An 11,939-nucleotide genomic window follows, 5' to 3' on the forward strand; every position below is an offset into this window, starting at 1 on the left:
AACCCGGTTTCTAGCGTTGTAAGTCCGCAGATATACCGCTGTGCCACTGGGGGACATTTTTGAAGTGATAGACTACAGGAAAAACAGCTAGTCAACACTACCCACTGTCAACTCTTGGACTACTGCTTACAAACAAAGAGTGGGACTGAGTTTCATATTATAACGTCCCCACAGCTGAAATGGCGAGGATGTTCAATGGCAGGATTCAAACACGAGACACGCAGATTGCGAGTCAAATTGTGCTCTAACCACCAGACCATGCCAGACACGTGATTATACACATCCATATTAGAAACTATTGTTCTGGCCGGACAACCTTCTTTACGTGTTTCAGGAAGTTTACATCAAATATAAGGATGATCTTATCTTTAAATATTATTGTTGGGTAATTATTTTGTCTTTTAAGTTGTAATATATAACAGTAGAATTGTGTTTCCTTAGTCTTTGTAGGAATCTTTTCTTTATTTTAATGTTATCATTGAAAATATTATTTATGTTACAAATGTTCTATTGCCTTTTAACATGTTTTAATATAATAATTTATAATTTTCCCCCCATGATCTTTACTGCTAAAATTATTCTTTATTAAGATTATATGATCCATACTTAAAGCATTGAAACTTGTAGTAATTCTTCAAACAAACAACTTACGTTTTAGAGAAGGAATCGTAATTTTTAAATTTTGAGCTAACATTTGTTTTCTATTTCAGTTAAAACATAATTCGTTTTATCAAATATCACATCATCTGGATAATTAACAAAAGTATTGTTTATCTGACCTTTTGTTGTTCTGTTAAATTCACATATATGTTTTTGCTAGTTTTAAGTAATTGCTTATTATTTTGGGTATTACTAAAGTTAATTACATGTGTATAATAAATATAATTCACTTTTTAAACTCTTAAGTGTCCTCTACAAATTGTTTTTCAAAATTGTACTTAATTTATATTCCTGTTTAAGTTCCAAGTTTAATATTTGTTTTTAATATTGTAATATTGTGTAGATCAACAGAAATTATTCATTGCTGTTTAGAATTACCAAATTTAGGTGTAACTTCATTAATTTCAAATAAATCAAACATTTTTGATATAACTGATTTTTGTAGAATTTTAAGTGTAATATTTTTGTTTTCCCTTAATACAAGAATATTTTTATTAATAATTGTAACAATGGATGTATGTACAAAATATATGTACAGTAAGAAATTTTATGATCCAATAAATGACATCACACATTAAGATGAGATAACTTTAGATAGAATTAAATATTAATATTTCATATTTCTCATATGTTCATAATTAAATTAAGTAAAACTCTTACAAAATCTACCCCTATTTTTGTGTCGAATATCTAATTTCATAATTTTTGAGGATAATTTAGTGTAGGATAGAGGAACGCCAAATCTGTAATAAACTAAAAAACAACAACTACTGAAATTAATAAATAGCGGGAAAATAACATAAAACAAGCAAATTGTATTATATTTATATTAATTAGAATTTCAAAATTTACATAAATAAGGGCGATATCAGTAACGTGTTTCACCTCGTCCCATATTCTCCTTAATCCTTTCCTTCACGAGAAGCAGAGAAATGTGCAGGCAACAGGTGGAGTTTAATGGATGTTTATTTGATTCAGTTCTTCACTGTTAAGCTCATTATAATCGTTTAGTTATGATTATCATAATATTCATAACATATATAGTTATGGGGAATGCACTACAATTTACAATTTATGTGTTTAGTGCCAAACAAATGACTATACACTTAGTATTAAATTTCAAATATTCTGTTTAAAAATAAAACAAACACTCTTAACACACGCATACACACTAGATTAGCCATCACAACTCTGACAACATACTAGGGACAGTCAGCACATCTCTGACTCACACTCTAGGGACAGTCATCACAACTCTGACAACATACTAGGGACAGTCAGCACATCTCTGACTCACACTCTAGGGACAGTCATCACAACTCTGACACACACACTAGGAACATTCATTCCAACTTTGACACACATATTAGGGACAGCCATCACAACCCTGACAACATACCAGGGACAGTCAGCACAACTCTGATCCACACTCTAGGAACAGCCATCACAGCTGTGACACACACTCACTTGGAACAGCTATCACAACTCTGTCACACATTAGAGACATTCATTTCAACTCAGAGACGCGTCCACTAGGGACAGTTATACCAACTCTGACGCATCCGCTAGGGACAGTCATCACAAATCGGGAATAATTTCTGTATTTACTCACAACTTCTTCTTGAAGGAAGCAATGCATAGCCTGTGTGACGTCTGCTGCATGAACTGAGTTATGGTAAGGATTATCGACGTGGTAACTCGATTCGATAAGATCTAAAACGTAAAACAAAATATTATGTATTTTATTCATCAAAATAATCTTATATTTATCTGATGTATATTAAAACAAAGTTTCAGTTCACAATTCCTTAGCTTTCTGTGTGTCTTCTATGATTTGAACCAGTAACTATAGGGAACTAATGAGATGTTTCTCAGTATTTTCTGACGTGTCACTACTTTAGCTAATAAAACTTCAGCACCTTAAATAATTAAGGTAACTTTAAACGGAATTTATCATTAAAATATATCCTTATCGTTAATAAATGTTATAAAGAACAAATGTGCACGTAGAGTGAGGCCCACTCAACACGCTTTTAATTGAAGGCTCAAGAATCACGAAGTGGTTGAATCTACTTGTTAATTGTCGTTTGAAAGCTTTACAAGTTATCATTATTTTATCCAGCAGTAATCGACGTTTCTTTATATGGCTTATCTTGGTTTGTTTTATACTTTCGCACAAAGCTACGCAAGCGGCTATTTGAACTTAGCAGTCCCTAATTTTGAGCTGAGAGACTAGAGGACAAGAAACTATTCAAGGATACTACCGCCAACTCTTGGTTACTCTTATCAGACCTAACAGTGGCATTAGACCATCATTCTTATGGTGTACCCAGGGTCCAAAATGCGGAGCGCGTTTTTGCAAGAACTCGATATATAAATATATATATATATTTGGTAAACCATAATAAAAGATATAAAAGAATAATTTTATTCGGAAAAGTTAAGTGCACGTACTTTTCCGAATAAGGAGAGTAAAACATTACACTTGTCAAATTCACTTGGCTGTGGTATCAAAATAATTGTCAATATTATTTCTGTACTTACATTTTTTCTGGTAAGTTTAAAAACTTTACAATTTATTGTTGCCACGTGCATTTTTAGTATGGTGAGGTAATAAATTTCTGATATGTAAACAAATTCACAGGCAAAAAAAGGTGATTTCAAGCAAGAAGTTGTGGTTTTAATTATAAGGAACCTAAGGCGGCGTTGATTCATTGGGTTTACCTAATTAATCGCTGTTAAGATAATGATAAACTTATTCAAATACGAACGATAGGTGCTTTCATAGATGTGGGTCTTCACTTCAAATTTTCATACAATAAATTATTGAAATTACATCAAAGAAGAAAGTTTTGAGCATTTAATGATCTGCTTGAGAGGTTAAATTTTATATTGTTTAAAAGGCTAGGATGCAAGGAATCTTATCAGCCGGTCCTCAATATATACCAAGAACATGTAGAACATAGCTTACATTGTTTAAAAGGCTAGGATGCAAGGAATCTTATCAGGCGGTCCTCAATATATACCAAGAACGTGTAGAACATAGTTTACATTGTTTAAAAGGCTAGGATGCAAGGAATTTTACCAGTCGGTCCTCAGTATATATCAAGAACGTGTAGAACATAGCTTACATTGTTTAAAAGGCTAGGATGCAAGGAATCTTACCAGTCGGTCCTCAGTATATACCAAGAACGTGTAGAACATAGCTTACATTGTTTAAAAGTCGAGGATTCAAGCAATCACATTAGCCGGTCCTCAGTATATATATATATCAAGAACATGTAGTTATATAGTCACATGAATGAAAGGGTTGGGTATGTTGCTATGACATCCTATACGTGCTTAAGCGTTTTCTTGGCCCACGTTATGAACAAATCCACTAAATTCCCTTCTTGCCTAGAAGTATACTGTCATTAAACTACTATTAACGAACGAGGACTGCTTTGTGTGGTAAGAAAGAATGGCTCTGTAAAATGAATAAAGTTTAACTGTTAAAATATAAGTGTTTGTTTCACATGTCTGTATGACAGGCCTACCAAAAATTCACATCTTAATAAATATGTATATGCAGTATAAGAAATTTTAGTCGATTTTATTATAAAAAATAACAATAATAGCTGAATGCAATATAAATATAGAGTCAATCGTGTCTTATGGACAGCGTATATTTCACTTTTTTTCTGGTTTATTCTTGTAAGAGGAATGATAGAATTTTTAGGAATTTCTATGCAACGTATTAACACAAGCATGGAAGTTTACTCTGAGTAAAGTTACATGCCAGAGATAAGTTCTGGAGAGGAAAGTCGATACTACGTTATTTAGACTCTTCTCAGACAGAGAAAATTTGAAGATAATGAGTACGTAACGATATTGATTTGGTTTCATACTGTCACCTCAAGCGCGTAAGTTAATGACGTCTTTAGTTGACTTTCTGGGAGCATTCGTAGTCATAAGTTAATGGATTTCATTCTTTTACTGTCAGTTTATAAATAAACAATTCTCCCAGTGACAGTTTGTTTTTTAGATACACAGGAAAAAACATGTTTTAATATCTCATTATTAATCTGAAACTTGAAACTGGCAAAATCTAGGAAGATTTAAAGGGAATTCCCTTTCTTCATGGAGGTAAATATGTCGAAACTCACACGTGGGAAGAGGTTGAAACAAAGGATTATACAGTGGGTCCTGTAGATGTGTAAGGAGTTAATACTATGTTGTCGTCAAGATGGTATTTTCCTATATTAGCAGTTGTTTTAAACAAGAGTGGGTGAGTTGAAAGGAGTTGATTAGTTACAAATAGTTCTTACAACTCTGAAAAGTATGGTTAGCAGCACATTGTAAGACTTGTTTTAAAAACTAGCAGCTATTTTAAGGAAGCATTGTGAGTTTAAAAGAATTACTTATTCAGAAAGATTTCTTATAACTGGAACTCAAAAGAGGTATAGTGTTGGCAATACACCAAGTAGCAGTAAAAATTTACTAATCATCAAATATATTCTTATACAAGTTTCAAAATGTAAAAGAATCGTTGATAATTTCATTATTTGGGCTTACATCAATCTAGGGCGGTGCTATGGTAGAAAACAACACCGTTTGTTCCGCCGATCAGTGATGGTGTAGAACAGGTAACATACATAATAGGTTTAGAACCATAATCCCTTAAATACACACACGCAGAGAGAGAGAGAGACTGGTCATTTCATACTTACTGAAACATTTATAGACTTTTAGTACATCCAAGTGGAACTTCCCGATTAGCCCGTATTGGTGGAATAAGTGGACCAACAACACTGACAAAGAATGTCCTCCAGTGGCCACGTCAAGCGTAAAAGTGCTGAAGGCCCATTGCCCAGAACTTGCAATAAGACACTTGAAGGAAAGAAACAATAAGTGAAAAATGATATGATTCCATACTTTATATATTAAAAATACTCGCATTTATTTTCTATTTTGAAAAGGGTAGTGTAACAGTTCAAAATTTATTATATAAAATGTTAAGGATTTTGTTTTTAGTTTTTTAGCATATATACGTAACACAATGGCAGTATAAAACAAGACATCTCTCTTTACAACAAATGTATCTAGTCTGTAAACAAAACCATATGGTGACAGAAGGCTTTTATATGAGTTGTTGTGGATCTCTATAACATGAGTTTACATCAGTAAAGGCAAGTAAGGGCATTTTACTTGTCATTTAGACATGAGTTGTTGTGGATCTCTATGATATGAGTTTACATCAGTAAAGGTAACTAAGGGCATTTTACTTGTCATTTAGACATGAGTTGTTGTGGATCTCTGTAACATGAGTTTACAACAGTAAAGGTAACTAAGGGCATTTTACTTGTCATTTAGACATGAGTTGTTATGGATCTCTATAACATGAGTTTACATCAGCAAAGGTAAATGAGGGCATTGTACTTGTCATTTAGACACGAGTTGTTATGGATCTCTATCACATGAGTTTACATCAGCAAAGGTAAATGAGGGCATTGTACTTGTCATTTAGACATGAGTTGTTGTGGATCTCTATAACATGAGTTTACATCAATAAAGGCAAGTAAGGGCATTTTACTTATTATTTACACATGCGTTGTTGTGGATCTCTATGATATAAGTTTACATCAGCAAAGGTAAGTAAGGGAATTTTACTTGTCATTTAGACATGAGTTGTTGTGGATCTCTATAACATAAGTTTACATCAGTAAAGGTAAGTAAGGGCATTTTGACTTGTCATTTAAATAAATGCTGTTTTTGTAAGTGAGTAAATGAGAATTAAGTGCACTTTAGATTGTTACAGATGTCACCTTATGTCACTACATATATATACATTGTTTACCTTTCGCGGGTGTCGAAATATTAAGAGAAAAAGGCTGAAAATAATTTCAACGTGAGCCATTGCAATTATTAATTCTTGCATAGTTTCATGAGATAGTATTATGATCTTTTATCAAACAAACTAAGAAACTTCGAACTTAAAGACTGAGCTCGACGTCGGCGGAGGTATTTTGGTGATCTATTCAATAGATCGAGAACCGGAAATTCTTCTGTTACGAATGATTGGTAGTACGAATACTTAAGTCACAGATTTAACTCTAGCTATAGAATAGTGTACGAGTAACAAAGCGACAACATAAGAGAATAGAAATCCCCAGCATGGTTGACTACTCCCCTATACATATACTCGTTATGGTGTGGTAATATAGAAAATTATGTGATAGGAAACATATCTCAGTTGAAGTACAGGTTGATTAAATTACGTTTTTTCCAGTAGTAGACTAACTTATATAAATAACATTCAAAGTGGTTACTTTTATAAACCGTAACACGACACGACTATTAAGTTGTAATACACAAGTGTTGGTAGAGTCTGACTTCTACAAAAGCAACTCTATATCTCGTTTAAGCTGCTATTGCATGACTTCGATATCAGAAGAAACATTTTAATTCAATTTGAAAATGTAGCAAATTAAATGTAAGAAAAATTATCTACGTTCTTATTGAATAATGTTTACGAGTGTCATGTTTGACGGCAGGAAAACAACAACAAACAAATCGAGATGACGAATCTCTTAATGATAGCAATGATGCTATCTTAATTTGTAGCTTACTGATACCGTTTTTTTATTAATATATCTGTTTTTTTTCAAGTTTATGAAGTTTGGATTTGTTTTTATTTCTACAATAAGGCCACTTCAAATCACACTGATATAAGTGGCCGCACATGGTTTCTAACACCAAGTTGAAATGTTACTGTTTTAGTTCAGGCCATATTCTGATGCACTGAGCTTAGGAAATTAGAAAATACCTGTACAACTCCGTTGTAAGTATCGTCAAGGCCGTGTTGCTGGCAAATGTGTGGCTTTAGTATTGGTTGGTGGCGTCTAGATCGCTGTAAAGTTCTAAACTGACCTCTGAGACGATAACCTCTGACATCTAGGTTTAGGTCTAAAAGAAGAAAAATATAAGAAAACAATAATCTTTACACGGACAATAAAATTAGATTTTATGTCTAATCAGTTTTGTGGCCGTCACAGTAACCTTTACAAAGAAGTGACACTTGCAAGAAGAAATAAACCAAGGCAATAAATACTAGCAACATTGTTTGCAATATAAAGACATTCCGTAGGCTTCCTTGAATAGCATTCTCTTCTGCTGCAGTAACTGGGCTGAATTTGTCGTGGCTCAAGTCCTTTCAGTCTTTCTTGGCTCATTAAGTTTCTCTTTATTATTTTCAATTTGATTTTGTTTGTCTTCTATTAAACACTAAGCTGCAAAATGAGCTGCTGCTGCTGTGCCCACTGCAGGAAACAAACAGCGAATTTTAATGATAGAGGCTCTCAAGCTTACCGCCGATACATTGGAAGGTCATTTTATATTTTGAAAAATATATCTTTTAAACTCGCGATGGATTCTGGTAGCGTTAGAAAAAGCAACAAAGTTGACACACGTACACCTGAAGACATTAAACAGCATTTGACAATTAAGAAATAAGAAAAGTCTGCAACAAAAGTTGTATCAAAAGTGTCCTGATATAAATCTCATAGGAAAGAGACAAGATGCATGATGAAGACTAGCAAGGAATCACTTTAAGTATTTTTCTTACAGAACATCTATCGTCTTCATTACGTACGTATAAGTCACTCGCATACTAGGACTTGGCTGGTTCAGGAATAGCATATTTGTGTGCAACCGATTTCAATCTTAGGTCACTCGTAATGTTTAAGAGTCCTTCAACCGTCACTTTTGAGATAACTCCACAAAATTACATTTTTACTAGGCATACACACTTCACTTTCAAGTTTGGTTAGATGTTCAATGTTTTGGAGAGAACGATAACACCCTTTTTGGCTTCACTGATGTATTTGGAAGACTGCAAAAGAACCTCATTCAACACATCAAGAATTTTATTCAGAACCACAATTACGATCAGGAGCTCAAACTTTTACAATCTGCTCTTCAGATATTGATACTTCTTATTGCTAAGAACGTTAGTCAAGGCTTTCCCGATTTCTGAGTAAAGTTAATTCACACCCATCAAAGAAACAATTCAACCAGACATGTGATATGGTTTCTTTATAGTGGCCCCTGGTTCTTTATGTATATAATCCAACCATATCCCATTGATTTACGGTGAGGCTTAAAATCACGTAAAGTTCTTGAAGCACTGTTAGTAAAACAAACAACAACAACAACAAACTATTCACTTGTGTAACGCTTTTAAAGCGTCATTGATATACAAGTACACTTTACGAACTATGCGTTTGGCGATTTTTCATTAATTGCCTTCTGTATACCAAAGTGTTTCACATTCAAGATATCAGTTCATAAGGGTAATTTTTTCTCAATAAAGTTTAGTATAGTACTTCATTACGACTGGCAACAGCGCTCTAGGCTTAGCATGTCTTGGTGGCTAGAGTGCTCGACTTGCAACTTGCAGGTTTGAATTCCCGTCGTCAAACATGCTCGTCCTTTCAGCCGTGAATGCGTTATAATGTACGGTCAATCCCACTATTCGTTGGTAAAAGAGTAGCCCAAGAGTTGGAGGTGGGTGGTGTTGATTAGTTGCCTTTCCTCTAGTCTATCACTGCATAATTAGAAACGGTTAGTGAAGATAGCCCTTGTGTAGCTTTGTGCGAAATTCAAAAGAAACAAACATCGCTCCGGTCTTTAATTTGAAGAAACCCGAGAAATCTTTCGATAACGTTCACTTTCTCAGGTCTATCATTCCCACATCTAGTGAGCTGGACATAGAAGAACACTTGACTAGTCTATTTTTGAAATGTGTCTATCCATGGTAATGAAATAAAATCGTGTGGCTTTAATGTTACTCACAAGCTTACTTTCCAAGATTTTTGATAAAGCCCGTATCAATATATTCTGCATATTAAGACTTGGTTACTTCAGAATTTCGTCTAGCATGTTAATGAGTAGTTTAATTAGGATATTGAATTTAGTTAAAAGCAACATCTGTGACAAAATATTCACTGTTCACTTCATTGGTTTATTTTCGAATGACCTCTAAAAATTGAGAAATTTTTAACAAAATAAGAACCACTTTTAGCAGCCGCTGAAAAACTTGCGAGATACATTTGTTCGCTTCTTTGCTTCACGCTTCAGATTCTCGTCCACAGTTCAATGTTACCTCCACTACTCAAGGGCCATACACACGGCATTATACACACTAGAACATTAATAATTCTGCAGTTTCTATTCCAAGCACTTCCACTCACAGTATGTTATTGGAATGAATGGTTAGTAGGTTTGTTTTATTCGATAAAGAGACAACACGTTTCATAATCTGCTCAGTTTCGTTTTGGAAAGTACCATAATAATATGATTGATTGAGCTAACTCTAGCTTCATCGTGCTGCTGAAAATACATGTGTTTATAAACACGCATCATTTGTTGTTGTTTCTCTTGGGAAATGATTCATTTGGTTTGAAGAATCCATGTTCTATGATAAATATTTTCGTGTTTAATAGCAATAGGGGAATTTCTCCTGGAGGTTATGAGATCTATTGGAGCTGATGGTGTTATCGCATGTTTTTCAATGTGCCACAGTCTCCTTGTTAAGGACAGGATTTATCTCAGTTTCAACTATAATTCTGTATGATAGGTACGTTTGTCTCAATACTCAGGTAATGTTCTTGAAGTTCCTTAGTTAATTCTAGTTCTTTCACAGTTGCTGATGTTATGTCTGTATATTTACCTCCTCCATTTTGTTCTAACAGCTTTTTAACTGTAAATTAATTTCCCTTCTTTTCTCACAATTTTGAAAATAAAACCTTGTTATCCAAGTCTGAACTAACTGAAATGTCCTCTGAAATGTGATGTCGATTCATATATGACATCTTAGAAACTTGGCATCATGGAGTTGAAAACATATTCTGCTTTCTTGATTTTCTCAACAACTAAACACTTTAATATCGTTCTCACCTTAAATCAGACAAAAAGCACAAAATAATTACTTTTCATGGACACACTGGCTACGATTTAAGGAAAATGTTATCAAAATTAACGTGTATCGTTATTTTTTAACGTCCAAGGAAATAAAAAACAATAAGAACCTAGAATCAAAATCACACACGAAGCCAGGTCTTTCCATAAACAAGAGCGTAGGCAACGGGGGTTTGCTCTGCCACAAAACTGACCATGGATAACATATCATAACCTCATTATAATATGGTGCAAAAATAATGATAAAATACGGTATAAGAAATAATTTGTATAACAATACACACTTTACTAATAATAGGCTAAAAATAACAGTATTCATGATAGCTCATTTTCTTTGGTTAAAACAATATTAAGAAAATAAATTTAATAAAGCTATATTTATATTTATTTTTTATCAAAGCTTTTAAATAAGAATTATTTACATTACGTTGTGGAATCGATTCCAATTCAGGAATCTATTCTGGAACATTGGTTAGGTCTGAAATTTAACTTTAACGTAAGGATAAAAATTGTTTTTAGGCTAATTGAAAACATAGTGTACAAACACATGCCATAAAGAATGCTGCACATGTTACACACGAGGAACCGAACGAAAACCACTCTTGAGAATTTCAGAACATGTGAAGGCTGTTCATCGATGTCATACTGATTCGAGTGCTGTAGCAGAACATTACACGAAGTACCAATTAATAGAGATATTATTTCTGTAGACATTTTCTACTACATCTTTATTCAAACAGCAAAAGAACTATTTTTTTTTTATACAGAAAACCTACACCTAGAGATCAATCGGGAAGATGGCTTGGTTTGGTAATGATAGGTATAACTACAACTTTGTGTTTCTAAATAAACTTACGCGGATAATCGTAAATAACATACGTATATTTATTTAACACATATTAATTGCTAATCCATACCATTCGGAATATACATAAGTAAAATAGTACTGTCTGTTGTATGTTCATGTAACTACCTCGCATGGTGTGGATGGATCTTCAACCAAGTTGGTATGGAGGTTCATTAGACCCATGCGGGGATACATACAAATTTTCAGTTTTGCGTTTTGTGTTTTTTATGGGCGTTTTTACGTTTATTTAATTAACATCTTGTGGATGGATCTTCAACAAATTTGGCATGAAGATTTGTTGGGTATGTTAAACTTTCCAATGTATTTTAAACCTGAATACGTAATGTTGCATATCTGCTTGTTTGATAATTTCCGGTATAAATTCTTTCAGAGAAACTTCAGCGATAGAAGTCCATTCTTGATTAAAACTAGTTTATTCTTTGTCAATACAAACTTTGTAATACACTTAACAACG

General features: G+C 33.5%; 1 protein-coding gene across 4 annotated transcripts in view; it reads right to left on the reverse strand.

The window, feature by feature from the left end:
• The window catches only part of LOC106456924, a 162,599-nt gene that overhangs the window by 43,244 nt on the left and 107,416 nt on the right, over positions 1-11,939 (reverse strand). For all 4 annotated transcript variants that reach the window (XM_022382709.1, XM_022382708.1, XM_022382711.1 and 1 more), the window contains 3 exons: positions 7,466-7,605; positions 5,370-5,529; positions 2,273-2,373 (listed from right to left, as the gene is read on the reverse strand). In XM_022382709.1, coding sequence (XP_022238417.1) covers positions 2,273-2,373; positions 5,370-5,529; positions 7,466-7,605 — 401 coding nt within the window. The remainder of the gene's footprint in view (positions 1-2,272; positions 2,374-5,369; positions 5,530-7,465; positions 7,606-11,939) is intronic.

Source organism: Limulus polyphemus, unplaced genomic scaffold (genome assembly GCF_000517525.1).
Source record: "Limulus polyphemus unplaced genomic scaffold, Limulus_polyphemus-2.1.2 Scaffold272, whole genome shotgun sequence".
In the NCBI taxonomy this organism is placed as follows: Eukaryota; Metazoa; Arthropoda; class Merostomata; order Xiphosura; family Limulidae; genus Limulus; species Limulus polyphemus.